General features: G+C 40.6%; 2 protein-coding genes across 9 annotated transcripts in view; one reads left to right on the top strand and one right to left on the bottom strand.

Annotated features, from left to right (window-relative positions):
• The window catches only part of LOC145346908 (high mobility group protein 20A-like), a 50,772-nt gene extending 48,121 nt beyond the window's left edge, over nt 1-2,651 (bottom strand). For all 6 annotated transcript variants that reach the window (XM_080194800.1, XM_080194789.1, XM_080194807.1 and 3 more), the window contains exon 1: nt 2,263-2,651. In XM_080194800.1, the coding sequence (XP_080050926.1) occupies nt 2,263-2,561 (299 nt within the window). In that variant the 5' untranslated portion in view covers nt 2,562-2,651. The remainder of the gene's footprint in view (nt 1-2,262) is intronic.
• A 424-nt stretch (nt 2,652-3,075) lies between these two features.
• Nucleotides 3,076-17,995, top strand: part of LOC145346885 (wolframin-like) — a 32,574-nt gene continuing 17,654 nt past the window's right edge. For 2 of the 3 annotated variants that reach the window (XM_080194760.1, XM_080194752.1), the window contains exons 1-3: nt 3,076-3,269; nt 12,487-12,573; nt 16,343-16,428. In XM_080194760.1, coding sequence (XP_080050886.1) covers nt 3,158-3,269; nt 12,487-12,573; nt 16,343-16,428 — 285 coding nt within the window. In that variant the 5' untranslated portion in view covers nt 3,076-3,157. The remainder of the gene's footprint in view (nt 3,270-12,486; nt 12,574-16,342; nt 16,429-17,995) is intronic. The other variant, XM_080194769.1, reaches the window with a different exon arrangement.

Here is a 17,995-nt window from a genome sequence, read left to right as displayed (position 1 = left end):
TGTAACAGCACCGCAATGTCTCTCAAAGTCACAAATGACATACTATGACTATGACAAAGGTTCCATCACATCCTTCGCAACCTGTCGGCAGCCTCTCACATGGTCGGCCATTCCATTCTCTTTCAATCCTTCACCAATGTCATCTGGCATCTATGTCAGACTCCTATTTATTGTCTACAACTCAGCCTTCAACACCATTATTGCTTCGAAACCCATCTCCAAACTTTGTAGCCTGGGCTCAGTTCCTTCCTCTGTGACTGGATTCTTAACTTCTTAACCCACAGACCGCAATCAGTAAGGATAGGCAACAATACCTCCTCCATGATCATCCTCAACACTGATGCCCCACAAGGCAGTGTCCTCAGCCCTCTGCTATACTCCATATACACACATGACTGAACAAATTTCTCTCCAACTCAATTTTCAGGTTTGCTGATGACACTACCGTAGTGGGTCGGATCTCAAACAATGGCGAGACAGAGCACAGGAATGAGGTAGAGAATCTGGTGAACTGGTGTGACGACAATAATTTCTCTTCAATGTCAACAAAATGAACGAGACAGTCATCAACTTCAGGATGCGTAGTGGAGAACACGTCTCTGTCTACATCAATGGGGATGAGGTAGAAATGGTCGAAAGCTTCAGGTTTTTTGGTGTCCAGATGACCAACAACCTGCCCCAGTCCCCCACGCCAACATTATAGTTAAGAAGGAACATCAATACCTCTACTTTCTCAGAAGTTGGCATATCAATTACGACTCTCACCAACTTTTACAGATGCATCACAGAAAGCACTCTTTCTGGTTATATCACAGCTTGGTATGACTCCTGCTCTGCCCAAGACCGCAAGAAACTACAAAGGGTTGCGAATGCAGCCCAATCCATCACACAAACCAGCCGCCCATCCACTGATTGTCTCACTTCCTGCTTCCTTGAAAAAGCAGCCAGCATAATTAAGGGACCCATGCACACTGGACCTACTCTTCAACCTTCTTCCACTGGGAAAAAGATACAAAGGTCTGAGGTCACATACCAATTGACTCAAGCACAGCTCTTTCCCACTGCCATCAGACTTTTCAATGGACTTACTTTGCACTAAGTTGATCTTTCTCTACACCCTAGCTATGACTGTACACTACATTCTGCAATCTTTCTTTTCCTTCTCTATGAACAGCATGCTGTGTCTATATAGATTGTAAGAAACAATACTTTCTACTGTATACTAATAGATGTGACAATAATAAATCACATCAAATAAAAACAGCTGTCAGCTGGTTCTATGCTTATCTAGCCAATCAAGTAGAGAATTATTTACTGAGATATCTGCGTGCATTTAATTCTGGCCTCCCGAGTAACCCCAATTTTAATTGTTCCATCACTGTTTAGTTCCTAGCTTTTGAACCCACACTCCTTCACTTTCCTTTACAATAATCTTTAAAACCCAGCTCTTCAAAAAAAGCTTTTGATCATCTCTACTAGCATCTCATTACATAGCTAATTTTATAATACACTCACAAAGCATCTTGTTGGGGGTTCATTGCCTTAAAAGCATTGAATAAAGTAGTACAAGTTGTTGCTGGATAAATGCAAGTAATTGTGGAATCCAATCTCTGCAGTCAAAGCTGAACTAGTTGGTGTCTCAAAAGGGATGGATGGCCCAAGTGACTGGCTCCCTTGTTACAAACAGTGAAACCTGAGTGGTTTCTCCGGGTGCTTTGGGTACTACATCGTCATCCTCCCTTTCAGAAACTCCTCACACTCCCCCTTCAACTCTCTGACAGCTTCTTCCGTGCTGTCCTCAGACTTTTGAGTGGTCCTATCATAAATTAAGCTGATCTTTCTCTTCACCCTACCTGTAACAGCAACACTATATTCTGCACCCTTTTCTTTTCCCATATTCTATGAACGGTATGTTTTGTCTGTAAGTTTATTTAGTGGTGTTATAAGTAGGCTTACACTGCAATGAAGTTACTGTGAAAACTCCCTAGTCGCCACACTACCACACCTGTTCGGATACACAGAAAGAAGTTAGTACCTAACCTGCATGCCTTTCCGAGGAACAATATTTTTCAGTGTATTCCAATACATGTGACAATAATAAATCAAACTGTGTTAAGCTGAGACAGACTATGTTGATTTGATGAGAGACAATGAGATGCGGTGAATGTGATGACTGTGCAACCAGCTGAGGTTAGCCGGGCCGAAAGGCCAGTTTCTGCGCTGTGGTAGTGCAGTGACAACTCCGGCTCCCCTCCGTCGTACCTGTGCTGACCATCCAGATTCTCCAAGGAGACAGTGACCGGCGCGCTCTCCATGAAAGGGGCCGACTCGCCGCTCGCGCTTTTGCCGCTATAGGCCGTCGCGGCTGCGCCAGTGCGCCGCCCTCCTCCACCTCCTCCTCGGCCGGAACAGCAAGAGGTCGGGTTTGTCCTGACGACGGCAGCGGCCGCTTTGCGGCTCAGCTGAACGGCGGTGAAGGGGGACAGAGTGAATTGGGTGGGCTCCAGAGCCGGCGGACGTCCCCCGCCACCACCTTCCAGCTCCTGCGAGCTGCGCTCCATCTCCACGCGCTGCGGAACGCTGCCCGGGCACAAGCACGAGCCCAGACCAGCCAATCAGATCAGACTATCCTGGGGAGGAGTCAGGGAGAACAACGGGGCTACCCAATCGAATCGGACCTCCCAGCTCAGGGGGCGGAGCGGGGGCGCGAGAAAGACTGGCGGCGCGCGCAACCGGAGCGCCCGGTGTTTCAACGACCGTTGGCCACATCGTCTGCAAGCTTCTACAGTTCGGAAGGACGACAGCCCACTTCCTTCCCCTCGCGCTACCTATCAATAAAATCAACAAGGGGGGGGTACTAAAGCCAAGGCCTTCAATAGAGGAAGTTTGGTCGTTTTCACTAAAACATCTACTTGCGCCGACGGATTCATTTTGAGAGACAGAAAGGAAGACGATATCGAACAGTTAAAGCGATCCGTGAATCACGTCGCCCGCTGCGTCGTGAGGTCACAAGGAAGCGTCAGAACGTTGCGGCGCGGCGCAGCCCATCCGCCAATCAGAACGCGGCCCGGTGAAGTCAACTCCCGGGGAGGGGCGGGGCAGTACTCTGGTGCGGACGCGAGGGAGTCAATCAGATTGCAGCAGTGCCTTGGAGGAGATGCAGGTGGATCAGCAGCCTAGTCCGCAGCCGGGCAAGTCTCAGCTGAATGCCGCAGCTGGAGATGGGTGGCGCAAGGACGGATCGCCCGCCTGCCCGGCGTCAGAAGACGGTCAGTATTCACTCCCAGCCATCAGCGCTTTGGGGTTACAAATCTCAGGCGAGGGTGGAAAACTCTAATTGTCCCAGTCACAACATTTAAATTTGTTTCATTTTGTCAGAAGTAGGCTTATGTTAATGTTGCAGTGCAGTTGCTGTGAAAATCCTCTTGTTGCCACAGTGGGCCACCTGTTCGGGTACACTATGAGGGAGAATTTAGCATGACCAATGTAGTCTTTCTGACTGTGGGAGGAAACCGGAGTACTTGGAGAAAACCCATGCAGACTCTACACCGTCACCCAAGCTGGGAATTGAATCTGGGTCCCTGGTGCTGTGAGGCAGCAGTGTTCACAACTATGCCAATGTATTGCCCATTACCACTGTGCCATCCACATTGAATGTCATGGGTGTGCACCTTGAATTGGAATTAGTACGTTTTTCAAAGTTTGGCAAATTTTTGTTTGCTAAGGTAAAGAGCTTTGTACACATTTCTTGGCAGGATGAAAGTGTGGTATGCTTTTGATTATGTACCCTTCATGTACTGTTTATATATGTGTACATATTAGGAATTTCATTTGCATCACTTGTTGAACTATGAACAGCAGAATTCCTAGTTGATAGAAATTAACTACATTTGTGATTTTACAGTAATTGTAGTAGTAGTTTGTGCAAATTTGCTTGCTGTTCATTGACCTAACTGTATTCTTTGATAATTGTCATTTGAGTTATTAATTTTTGATTGAAATTGTGTAGTTACTTTGATACCAAGTTATTACCAGAAATAATCCTGTGTGAAATGTCACTTTTGTCAGTGACATCAGAATATAATTTGTAGTACAGACATTAGAGAAGTCGGTACTGAACTGCAAAGTGAAAAGGCAGATTTGCATTTTCAGTCAGAGATTAGAAAGCTCATAATGCTGGATGTAAAAGTCAATTATTGCAATTAACTTTTAGAAAAATATATTAGTTAATATTATAGATCATCTTAAAGTTCAAAGGATGGATTTCATGCTCACAATGGAGAGTGCATTGTCAGCATACAGATCTAATTTTCCATTGTTTTATAGCCAATGCAAAATCATAGGCTGGGGCTCATTTTTTTTTCTAAAAACAAGAAGGCTGGGAATTGGCAGGACACTTTAAAAAAACATTCTGTGGTATGTGGGTATCACTGGCTGGGCCAGTCTTTTTATTGCCCTTGAGAAGATAGTGATGAGGTGCCTTCCTTGAATCACTGCAATCCATGTGGTGTAAATACAGCTGTTTAAGAAGGAGTTCCATGATTTTAACCCAGTGATGGAATGGCAATATAATTCCATTAGGAACTTGAACAGGAACTTGCAGATGGTCGTAATGCCATACCTCTGCTGCCCTTGTGTTTCTAGATGGTGGTGGTCATGGGTTTGGAAGGTGCTGCTGGAGGTGAGTTGCGACAATGCAATTTGTGGATGCTACACAGTGTTGCCACTGCACATGGCAGTGGAGGAAGGTGAGTGGGGAGCACAATGCATCTTGTAGATGCTATACACTGTTGCCACTGCACATTGGCGGTGGGGAGCAAGCAGTCGATTAGATTGCCTGCTTTATCCTGTATGATGTTGAGCTGCTTGAAGTTGATGGAGCTACACTTATTGAGGCAGCTGTAGTGTAGTCTGTCACATCCCTCAGTTGTGCCTTGTAGATGGGTTTTGGGGAGTCGAGAAGTAAGTTACTCAGTGCAGAATTCCCAACCACTGAACTGTCCTTGTGCCCACATCTATCCTTCATAATCCTAAAGACCTAAGTAAAGATAGTGCTTTTGATGTCCACTTTACAACATATGAAATACTTGTAAAGGGCAATTACTTGTAAAATAGTGAACATAAAACTTTTTCTACCTGTGGGGGAGTCTAGAACCAGGAGCCGTGAATGAAAGGCACTTGCTAATACATCCAATAGAGAATTTAGGATAAAAACAGCAAATTCTGGATATACTCAGCAAGTTTGGCAGCATCTGTGGAGAGAAACAGTTAACGTTTTGGATATAAATGATACTACTTCGTTATTCAAATAGTGATAGGAATGTGAAATCTGCAACTGTGAGGAGTATTTCAGAATAACTTAATACATTTCAACGAGTATAAATACATGCACGGACCTGTTGGGTTGAATAGATGGTTTCTTTGTTGTCATCTTCCTTGTGAACATCTTGAAAACACGGAATTTTCTCAGAAATTCTCATTCTTTTATAAGTGCTCAAAAGATAGAGATGCACACAGAGAAATGGGACAACAAAATGCAGAGGAGGTTTACTAGGCTGATACCGGAGTTGAGGGGATTGAGCTATGAGGAGAGGCTGAATAAACTAGGCTTGTACTCGTTAGAGTTTAGTAGAATGAGGGGAGATCTCATTGAGACGTATAAGATGATGAATGGGATGGATAGGATAGAGGTGGAGAGACTCTTCCCGCTCAAAAAAGACAGTAGGACTAGGGGGCACAGCCTCAAGATAAAGGGGAGGCGGTTTAGAACGGAGTTGAGGAGGAACTTCTTCACTCAAAGGGTGGTGAATCTCTGGAATTCTCTGCCCGTTGAAGTGGTGGAGGCTGCCTCGCTAAATATTTTTAAGAAGCGGGTTGATGGGTTCTTGATAAGAGAGGGGATTAAGGGTTATGGGGAGAGGGCGGGAAAGTGGAACTGAGCCACGACAGATCAGCCATGATCTTATTGAATGGCGGGGCAGGCTCGAAGGGCTAGATGGCCTACTCCTGCTCCTATTTCTTATGTTCTTATGTTCTTAAATATAGTCTGTAACTGTGTCACACTGGAATAGGTAGATAAATTTGTCGATTTAGGACAAATAATAACAGAAGATTGTAGATGCTGTTGTAGGTAAAATAATACCTCTGAGACTGTTAGTGAGTCAAAATAAAGTGGTTTTTATTTCAAAGCCCTGGCGTTTTATTCCAGAGCTTTGGGAGAACTGGTAACAATGGACTGCTAGACTTCTCAGAACACAAACACAAGTGGGCATTTATACATTGAGCTCCAGCAGTAATCACAATTCAGAGTTCCAATTCCACCCAGACCTCCAGGTCTTCCTTCCCTGGTCACGATTTAGCTTCAGGGTTGACCAGAGATTACTTTCCACTTGGCAGCTGCAGTCATGACACAGGCTTAATCCGGTCACGATTCAAAACTCTTCTGCAGCAGTACTGGCGTCCCTGTCTTTGAAGTTACTTGTGCGATCGTGGCTGCCCCAGCAGGACTTTTTCTGTTAAAAGCTGGTATCGTGACCTGCCGTCAGCAGCTGTCAAAAGCTGGTATTGTAAACGACAATCTGTGTAACAATGTCCAACTACCACAAATGGATAAGATTTGCAAAGTCTACAAAATAATAGCCACGTTAAACTAACTGTCTTTATAAAAATGAGAGTTAAAACATGTAACAGATGAACAAATAACTTATTACTGCCAGGAGTAACATAAGCCTGGGAAGATCAGCCATGATAAAGGGTTACGTTTGTGATATATTCCACGTACAAAATCCATTAACCCTTCAGGTACAAAATGCATTCACCCTATCCGTACTTCAATGCAAAATTAAAAGGATGGAGATGTGCAGAAGTAATTATGAAAATGAGCTGTGTGTTATCAACAAGAAAACTCAGGTTTGTAACAAGGATAAACCTCATAAGATGCTGCATTCTACCCACATTCCTGTACGCTTCAGAAACCTAGACAATAAACAAAGATCTCTGGAAGAAAATAGAGGCATTTGAAATATGGAAGCTAAGATGTATGTTAAAAAATTCTGTACACAGACATTTAGCCAATTGAAGAAGTGCTTGTAATAGTAAAAACATAAGAACTCTTTAAAAAAATGACAAAATGAAATAAAATATCCATATTTTGGCCATTTGATCAGAGCCAAAAGGCTCCTGTCACGTCTTCTGAAGGGAAAAGCGGAGGGCAACAGAAAGCGGGGTTGTGTAGATGTGGTTGGGTGCTGGACATCACAGAGCAATTGTAGATGAACTACAAGTGGATAATGGGAAAATGGGCACATGACCGATGAACATGACATGTCATGACAGCAGATCTCTTGGCAGGAATAGTTAGAAGCAGCATTGTGTAGAAGATTGAATGCTGGAATCATGCCCAAAATAAGAAAAAAACAAAACACACCTTGGTTGCAAATCCCTTCTGTTTGAATATAGTAACTTCCAATTACAACACTTACATTGTTCTGACTTCCATGCTTGTGAAACATTGTATTTAATACGCCTTCATCAAAATAGTGCTTTATATGTATGTATATTCACAAATTCCATGAATGAATAGAAAATAATTAATAAACAGTTCTCAAGATGATTAAGATGCAAATCAAAAAGTCTCACCTCCCCAAACAGTAATGAGCCTTTGCTTTAAACAACTTCTCTTTATATAGCACCTTTAATGTAATATATAATTAAGAACAGAAAAACATAAGAAATAAGAGCAGGAGTAGGCCATCGAGCCTGCCCTGCCATTCAATAAGATCATGGCTGATCTGAAAGTGGTTCAGTTCCACTTACCCGCCTGCTCCCCATAACTTAGTTTCCTTACTGATCAGAAATATATCTACCTGTGATTTAAACATATTCAACGAGGTAGCCTCCACCGCTTCAATGGGCAGAGATTCACCACCCTCTGAGAGAAGAAGTTCCTCCTCGACTCTGTTTGAAACTGACTTCCCCTTATTTTGAGGCTGTGTCCTCTAGTTCTTGTTTCCTTTCTAAGCAGAAAGAATCTGCCTCTATCCTACCTAGCCCCTTCATTATCTTATATGTCTCTATAAGACCCTCCCCTCAGTCTTCTAAAGTCCAATGAGTTCAATCTACTCAATCTCTCCTCATAAGCTAACCCCCTCATCTCCGGTATCAACCTGGTGAACCTTCTCTGTACTCCCTCCAAGGCCAATATATCCTTTTGCAAATAAGGGGACTAAAATTGCACACAGTACTCTAGTTGCGGCCTCACCAGTACCTTGTACAATTGCAGCAAGACCTCCCTGCTTTTATATTCCACCCCCCCTTGCGATAAAGGTACTTCACGGGAGCAGAATTTGTCACCCAGCTACTTAGAGATGAGGGGAATAAAGCCAAGAGCTTGAGCAGAGTGGTAGGTTTTAATGTGAAAAGAAAGATCAAAAGACGGGGAGATTTAGTGAGAAAATTTCACAGATTAAGGTTTGGGCAACTAGAGGCATAGTTAGTGGTGAAACAATTGTAATCTGAGATATTCAAGATTAGCCATGATTTTATTAAATGGCAGAGCAGGCTTGAGAGGCTGACTGGCCTATTCCCCTATTTCTCGTAGTCTTAAGAGTCCAGAATTGGGAGAGCGTAGATACCTCAGGGTTGTGGGACTGCAGGAGATTAGAAATAATGGAGGGATGAGGCCACATAGGGATTTGGAAATAAGTCGAATAATACATGTTACAAAATGTGAGGTGAATGGGCAAAAAGAAGCAAATCTTTAAGAGCTTGTTAGTATGAGAGGACTGCCATAGTGGCAAAAAGCAGAGATCAAAAAGTCTTGTGGTTAACTTGAACTTTTCTGACTTCAAGTTTGTAACCATTCCCTCCCCTTCGCTTGAGGTTCCTGCTGTGCTTAAATGGTTCTCCCAGATTTTACCACAAAACATGGAATAGTAATTGCAAAACTATTTAATGGGCTGTGAAAAGCCTCAGGGCGTGGCACTGATATGAATGACATAGCAATGAACATTTTTCTCTCCTTCATTTGTGATTGGATTTGAGTTATCTGGACTGTTGGTGAAGTAAAAGAAACTCGTGTGCCAACTTGAAAATGTTTAGAGAGTAATAAGTTTGTTGTTCTCAGCAAATCTGTAGTGTTTTTTGTTTGTCGAGTGTCAGTTTAGCAAAGGATAGGGGACAAAGCAAAATAAAGGGGGATCAGATTGTTTTGTAGGTAGAAGGTGGTGTTCAACAGGAATTGATAATCTGCTCCAATTTTGTTAGTTCATTTTTGAATAGCCTTTGTTATTCATTCTTCCCTGCTCTCTTCAGCCTGATTGCAAATTCTTATAGCATATCCCATTCAAAACTTTAAATTTGAGTATCAAAAAAACAGGCGTGGCATTCAAGTGCAGTACTGACAGAATGCAGAATTGTTAGGAGGTGATGTCTTGAAGATGAGACTTTAAATGGGTTCTGTCTGCCCTTTTGGGTGCGAGTAACATAGCGCTATTTTGGTACAGAGCTGGAGAGCTATCCCAAATGCCGTAATGATTATTTATCCCTGAACCAGCATGACAAAAACAGATTGTCTGATCACTGTCACATTGCGAGAACTTACTGTGTTACTACATATTGGTTACTCTGATTCCTAAATTACATGGTGACTACACTTCAGAAGAAAAATACTTAATTAGCCCCAAAATGCTTTGAGACATTCAATGGTTGTAAGAATACATAAATGCAATTTTTTTTTGCTACTGATAAGTCAAAACCTTTCCATATAAATCTACTGTTGTGTCTTGCCTATATGGATTTTGTTTTGTTAATTCTCTGTAGTTCTTCAAACTCTTGATTTGGAATGAGGAGAATGTCATTCTAATTGAAACAAAAATAGAAAGTGCTGAAAAATCTCAGCAGGTCCGACAGTCAAGTTGACTCTTGATGGTGCAGTTTCACAGCATTTATTTCTATTCCGATTATGTGCACATTCTAACTAAATGACTCACCAACTATGAAACAGTTCCAATTTGTGCAGTAAAATCTGAGCTATTCCATATATGAAGCTGAAGCTACTTGATTTGCTGAACCAACTTGACTGCTAACCCCTTTCCAGACTTTGTTTTTCATGCCAAAGAATGAGACTGCAATTTGGTTCTTTTTGTTTGCTAGAAACCTTTTGATATTGTCCTTGTGGAGTTATAAATTTAAACTCTTAAAGCTCTTTGTAGCAAAGGAATTGAATTTACCGATCTTTTGAAATTACTGTTTCAGTTGGGCTGGTTATACACTTATCCAAGACTGTAACACAATAGTAAAGCTTCTTAGGACTTCCTTTGGCAGGTGTAAAGGAAAAATAAGACCCTTTTCTTGACAGATTCAACAGGTGTTGAAGGAGTTGTTACCTGTCTATGAAATTTGCGCAAAATGGTCAAAGTTCAGTGTTTACTCCTATTCAAAAACAATAGGACCTTCTCTTGTGTATTTTATTACTCTGACTGCTAGGTTGTTTGTACAGATTGTTCATAATCTATTTATACATTATAAACAAAGAAGAACAAAGAACAACCCAGCACAGGAAACAGGCCCTTCGGCCCAACGAGCCTACGCCGCCATCTTAACGATAGTGGAATGTTTAAAATTGCTCTGACACTTTTTCTTTCTGACTCTGTCTTTTGTTATTTAACACTGGCTCTAAACATTTCAAAATGTTCCTTTATTATGCCATTGGTTAAGGTCCTGAAAGTAATCTCGCAAATAGCAGTAATCAACTTTAAGAAAGTTGTTAACCATTCTCCCATAAAACATTGCAATTCAAACCTTCACTGTATCCTTATTTCAGCCCAGGTGGGCAATAATTATTAGCTAGGGTTTGTCAACTCCATTTGCAGATGTTCCAGAAGGTTTCCTTGTATGATTTCCAGCATCCGATCACCCTACCCTTGCATTCCCACCATTGGATTCCTGATGTGTCTGTCCTTACCTTGTACTGTCTCCCATCTCCCCCCAACTCCCATCCCTCACGCAGCAAAAGAAAAGTGACTAACCTCTTTGTTACCCATTTTCACCTGTGTAGGCTTTGACAAAACGGTCACTTTTCCCATGTCAGATTTTATGTTTAATGCCTCCTTAAAATCTTTGGAGAATTCAGGGCAACCTGGGTGGGCTGAAAATCCTTTTGTCAACATTTTTATATGAACAGCCATGAGGAAGTTCAGAAAGCACTCGATTAGCATTGATCATAATAGAAGACCTTAGTGAGAATGAATAGGGAAGACGATAAATAATAAAGATTTATGTGATACCACGCTAGGCCACTGATGTTCATGGTTGAGAATGAGAAATGGTTGGAATTGTAGATTGCAATCTCTAAACTGTAAAATTCTGGAATGCTGAATGCTAAACATTGAACTTAATTTATTGGACGTGTTGTTAAGCAGTGGTGGTTCTTAATTTATGTACCAACTTGTGAAAGTTGTTTATATTGGACTCCTATCTGGAGCCAGCCAGAAGCTCATGCATATTGTGCTGGGCTATATGCAGTACAGAACTTGGTCACTATGGATAATGCTAGGTTTTTTTTTTCTCTTGTAGGAACAAACTGGGATGACAAACTTCCCAAATTCTTTCAAGAAACTATGGGAAATTTCTTTACGTAGTATTTTGTAATTGTTTATCTAGAAAAATCAGTATTAGGAGCTTCATGTATTTTTTGTTGCAGTTTCATCAAGATGTTCTGGTTGAAATGTGTTGGGGCTTTTTGCTACTTTAAAAGCACTGAATAAATGCAAGCTGTTGAGAAAACACACCTTGATCATTGGAAAGTTTTTGTCACCAGAACCACCATTTAGCAATGACATTTTTTGATGGTTTATTGAAATCACTGGTTTTTCCCCAATATTTGACATCAAGTTTGACTGTTAAATTTATTTGCTCATAGTGATGGGAATGTAGAACTTGTTACCGCAGTTGGAATAGTTGAGGAAAATAATAAACATGCATTTTCAGTGGAGGCTAGATACACGCATAAGGGAGATGTATGCGTGGTTAATGATGAGGTTAATTGAGGTGATGTGGGAGGAGACTTGTGTAAAACACCAGCATCGACTAGTTGGACCAAATGTTTCTGTATCATGAGTACTATTGTCTCTACTCCATATTGTAACCTGTTTGAATTTGTAGCTTTTAAAATTCAAAGTCTTAATATACAACACAGTGCAAAGACTACCTCAACAAATTTGATAACAACATAAATGTGAAAAACTTGCTTCAGTTTGCTCATTTTGAATAATCTGTCTTCAATTGACTGTCAAAAAACGTAGCCCATGACTTCAGATCTGTGGCGAAAAGCCTTGGACCGCCAGAAATAATATCATTTTTTGCACACTTACCTGAGTTTAAAAATTGAACCCGATGGGAGTAGAAGCCTTAGGCCTTCAGCAGAACCATCTCTATAGGCCCCAGCACAACGCAGGAGGAACCTAATCATGTCCCCTTATGATGCAGCCAGACTGGGAACACCCAGTGAGGTCCAGCTTGGAAATAGCAGTTTTGCTTTGAAAACAGAGAAGGGTTTCCCTGCTGTTATAAAAGGTATGTTGAAGCTTTTTTAAAATCTTTTCTTTGCTATTTATTTAAGTATTTAATTCTATTGTTATTGGCACATTTAAAATGTATTTTTTATGACTGAAGATGAGTATTTAATGTATAAATGAACATAGGTTTTGTTATTTTTTCTAAATCTGAAAAGCTATTTAAAATCTGTGTTATAGTATATAATTTTGTGTGTGAAATGTTTTAAGTGTTTGTATGTTTTAATTTAGAGTACAGAGACTGGAGATTTGATTGGGAAGATGAGAGGTCAGAACCTCTTGGACCACAGTTTGGATACCTCAGTGTATGAGGTTGAGCAAAGGAGTGTATATATTTCTAAAATCTAATCTAAATGTGTTTATCGTTAGTATTGTTCTGCCTTGCTCACTTAATTTATAATTCTCATAATTAACTTCTGTTTTGATATTTCAATAAAACATTTGTATAATTTAATATTTAAATCTTTGTTTTAATATTTGAATAAAGCATTAGTAAAATTTTGTAAAATTCAATGGAAAACATTTATTAACAAAAATGTTATAAATACAAATGTTTGATACCATGTTAACATTTAATTAAACATTTTACTTTAGCAGCTGCACATTTGTGTAATGCCTCGTCTTTTCAAATTTCTTACAAAATATTCTGGGCTGGAAGTTACAGGCCATGGTTATTTAAAATGTAGACATTTATGACAGGGTTCATTCGTTGTTTAATCTAAAATTCTAAACAACGGAGAGAAGGTGATGGATTTTTAAAATAAAATTGATGTTGCCTTTGGTAAATGCAGTGTGTTGGTAAATTCACGTGAATATTTTTGTTCTTATAAGACCCTGAAGAAATGTGTGGCGTAAAAGCTGAAACACTGACAGTTGTGGCATTTGGCCTGTTATTGCTGTCAGAAATTACAGAAACTAATAGAAAATATCACCATCTATTGCACTTTTTTCATAATGCATCAATCTGAATAATGTTGGGTTGAACTGAATTTGTGGAGAAGCATTGCTTGTGAGCAGAAGAAAATCAAAGGAAGGAGTCTTTAGGTTTAAATTGCTTTGACTAAAGTACTGTAGTCAAATATTTGACTACATTTTGAAACTTGAAAGGCAAATCCATGATGAGGGCACCATCGAAGTTGCAAAGAATAGAATAAGTGAAGTAGGTTGAGGAGCAGTCAGTTAGAAAATATTGACCATGTTTGAATAAGAGAACACAGGAGGTACAGAGATTGAATTGGAAATTATGCAGTTGGTCTTGATTTTAAAACAAGAAGCATAATTGGAATTGAAATGAGCAATAGTTATGAAGTGCACCAATTGTAGTAATGATCAGATAGAGGAGAGACATTAAAAGCTAGAGGTGAGAGGAAGGTTAAGTCAAGTATATGCTATTTGGAGAACTACTTAATACGAATTGCAGAATGGGTTAGGTTGTGAAACGCCTATAGACAGCATGGTGACACTCACTGTTAACTTATATGATGCTATTTTCAAATTGAGGAACTCCATAACACTTTGTAATCATGAATTGCAGAATGAGTTAGGTTGCAAAATGCCTGTGAATAACATGGTAACTCTCTGTAACCTGTAAGTGTTATGCCAATGTTTATGCTCCATGCAAGTCGCCTCATCTCTTTTATAAACCCAATCCTTCTGTTCCTTTCTTCCTTTTTATTTATTTTGCTTTCTCTTAAGTGCATATATGCTGGTTACCTAGACTAGTTCTTGTGTTAGTAGCATTCACATTTTAAACATTCTCTGGGTAAAGCAAGTTCTCTTGAATTCCCTGTCAGATATGTTACTGGCTTGCTTATATTTTTTAATCATCTGAAGTGGACACAGTTTATCTACATCTCGCCTATCAAATCCTTTTATATCTTCAACATCTCTAATCAGGTGTTACGGAAAGAAAGGGGTTTAACTTAGCCCTGATTTCTCTGCTCATCACCCATCTGCAAATGGGAAGCTATTTTGATTTTTCCCAACCCCTCACTTTTGGTGTGACCCTATTAACAACTCCATAGCAAATTAGTGGTAGGTTAAAATTAGAAGGCTGGTTTATTTTACATATACTGAAAACATAGGAAGAGGGTTCATTATATTGCCCATCTTTTGCACTCATACAATGAAAGTGGGATTAAAAAAAAGAGGTATGGAGCAAAGACTGCAAACCCCACACAGACATTCTCCTCATGCCTGCGTGGGTTTCCTCCCACAGTCCAAAGATGTGCAGGTTAGGTTGATTGGCCATGCTAAAATTGCCCCTTAGTGTACTAGGATGCTTAGGTTAGAGGGATTAGCAGGTAAAATATGTAGGGATATGGAGGTATGGCCCTGGGTGGGATTGTGGTCGGTGCAGATGCGATGGGCTTCTTCCTGCACCGTAGGGTTCTATGATTCTATGACCACAGAGAAAATAAGAATTATTGTTTCATGTGAATCCAGATCAAAGTCCAATGGTGTATTCTTTCAGAGTCAGCAGGTTGAAGACTGATGCTGGATAATTCACTTTGCCAGTAGAGATGGTCTCACTGAGTTTAATTAGTCTTGTAGATGCTAGTTCAAATGTTTCAGTGAGAACAGTGTAGAGGGGATACAGGCATTTAAATCTGGACAGCAGCAGTTCTGAGTTGCTGCCTGCTAGTTGGAAGATGTGGAGCTGCATATCTTGCGGACTGCCAAGGCAATATTACAGATTCCAACAGCTTTGTGGTGATGCTGCGGTAGTTCAAGTGACTCTCCACTGTTTAGATGGATTATGTATAGTCTGCAGTCTGGATTCTTGATGGGTGATATTTCAACCACTAATAATTGCAAAAGAATTTCAAGGCCCTTTGTCCTTGCAGACTTGTCTCCATTGGCCAGGCCTGGCCTTAGAAATGTAAATACTCTTTGTGACATTCTCTTGGGTTTGATTTCTACAGTGATAGTAATTATTAGCACCACTTTAGAGATAATGAGATGGCAATTGTTCTGAATGCCAGTAAGTTCCTTTTTGTTTTAGTCATTATCAACAAAGGCTTCAACCTTAAAGCCTTTGTCCAGTGTTAAAGACTTGATACAATAGCCATGCTGATTACAAAATATGGAGGGAGGTCTTAGCTTCACAACAGAGGTTACACCTCAGCTTTCTCCTATTTCTTATGTTCTTATGTTCTACACATTCTGGAACACTATGGGCAATTTAACCATTCAACCTAACCCACACATCTTTGGACAGTGGGAGGAAACCAGAGCACCTGGAAGAAATCCACACAGACATGGAGAGAATGTGCAAACTCCACACTGACAGTGACCCAAGCAGGGAATCAAACCCAGATTCCTGGAGCTGCGAGGCAGCAGTGCTATCTGCTGTGCCACCTTATTGGGATTTTTACATACCGGATAACAAAGAGTATAGACGCGTAAGGACTAAAACCATTTGAATGAGGCAGTGAATTGTTTTCAGAGGGTGTGTCTCAGGATTGCATCTTCAGCTGTAGATTTTAGGGTGGAAGGGTTGCAGGGGGGTGGGGGGGCGATAACATAAATGAAACCAGCTATTTAAAAGCTTGTTATTTAAAAGTTATTCCTTGGGTGTGTAATTTGTTTTTCTAACTGTTAAGTTGTTTGTGTAATTAATATGTTGCTTTGCAGCATGGTGTGATTATGTTCTGTGGCTGTTTTGTTAAACTATTCTGTTGAATTTCATCAGCCAAACTTAATTGGGTACAATTTACATTCTGCTAAACTGGTGTTAATAGTTTTCTTTGCTGTGCCTTAATTTCCAGCAAATGTGTTGAATGAGGAACAAGAAATGTCGATAGAGGAACAAGAAGAAAAAGCCAGAGATGGTGATGCAAAGGCACAGACTGAGGTAGAGTTAGATATTTGCTGTGAAAATTCTTCAATAGTCCAAAAGTTAAAGCCTGAACATATAGTTATATAAACTCATTCTCCCTCATGTACTTATCTGCCATATATTTTACATCATGAAGTTGGGAGAAAAAAGTCACAGGGTCATACTTGAAGCTTTAATCTATATGATTTTCCTCACTTATCACTCTATAGATGTTCACAATCGTAGACAGATTTTTGTTTTCTCCCTTCTGCCTGTTACAACCCTGACCCGTGGCTCCCCTCAAAATTCTTGGCAGCTGTCTTGTTTTCCTGAAACGATTTTGAGTTTATCTTTGCCTTTCTGGATGTTAGTTTATTAATGCCTACTTTTTAAAATAATTTTTTCGCTTTTTTTTCCTTTTTTAATAACAACATACTTATGAAACTGGTACAGTGTAGCACAATTGTTTCACCATATATATAAAGAAAAAGGTGGTTCATCTAACCCAGTACTTCAACATGAAGAAAAGTAAAAGGATAAAGAGAAAAAGAAGGAAATGAAAGGAGGAAGCAAGGGTTCAAACCTTTCTGCACAGTATTTCAGGGACAGTAATGCACATTCTATGAAAGCCTTGTAGCCTTGATTCTATGGAACCTGTATATCTAAGATGGGGGCCCTGTCCGTCTTGGAATGAGTCTGACTTAGATCAAAGTACACAAGATAGAAATTCCACTGATCTAATTCCGTCCTTCAGTTTCTTTTTGGCTGCATTGCCTTGCTCTCATTGCGTCCACTATTTCATCACTTGCTGTGTATACCTTTTTTTTCCCACTTCACATTATCCCATAACAGCCTACATCTTTTAGTTCAACCTTGTACTTTGTGAGGTGGTCCTCTTGGGCTGCAAGCTTCCTTCATCCACTGTGACTCGCAACCTTTGCTGCCGCACCACCCAGGATTCTTCTATTCTGCAACACTGACTAATTTTCTTTGTAATTGTCTTTGTGAAGCATTTATTGCACTTTAAATTCCCTTCACTTCTTCTGTGTCTTCGATCCTTGGCTGCCTCAGTTGCCGCCCTCCCATGGAGGCGCCTGCTTTCCCTATTGACTCCAAGTATTTTGAATTCCATCAGTACCATTTCCACTCCTCCTTTAGCACACCATGTTTCCCTACGTGCCCCTTGATTTCCTGCCCATTTCTGCTACTTCCATCCCACATACTACCTTCTACCAAGTCTGTACTTGTGGTGAAGGATCCTCTTGGGGAGAGTGATCATTGTATGGTGGAGTTTCTGGTGCAGATGGAGGAGGAGAAAGTGGGTTCCCGGACACACGTCCTTTGTTTGAATAGAGGGAAATACGGTAGGATGAGAGAAGAATTGGCGAATGTGGACTGGGAGAGTGCGTTGGAGGGAGGGTCTGTTGAGGAGCAGTGGAGGATCTTTAAGGAGATCTTTCTTGGTGCTCAACGGAAATTTATTCCGATGGTCAAAAAGGATAGTAGGAGGAGAGGTAATAAGCCATGGATAACAAAGGAGGTGAAGGAAAGTGTTAAACTAAAAGCGGAGGAATTTAGAGTAGCTAAGAGTAGTGGGCGAGAA

This window comes from Carcharhinus amblyrhynchos, chromosome 1 (assembly GCF_965287045.1).
Source record: "Carcharhinus amblyrhynchos chromosome 1, sCarAmb.v2.hapA, whole genome shotgun sequence".
Classification (NCBI taxonomy): domain Eukaryota; kingdom Metazoa; phylum Chordata; class Chondrichthyes; order Carcharhiniformes; family Carcharhinidae; genus Carcharhinus; species Carcharhinus amblyrhynchos.
The sequence above is the reverse complement of the archived record's forward strand: the minus strand, read 5'-3'. Positions and strand labels throughout refer to the sequence as shown.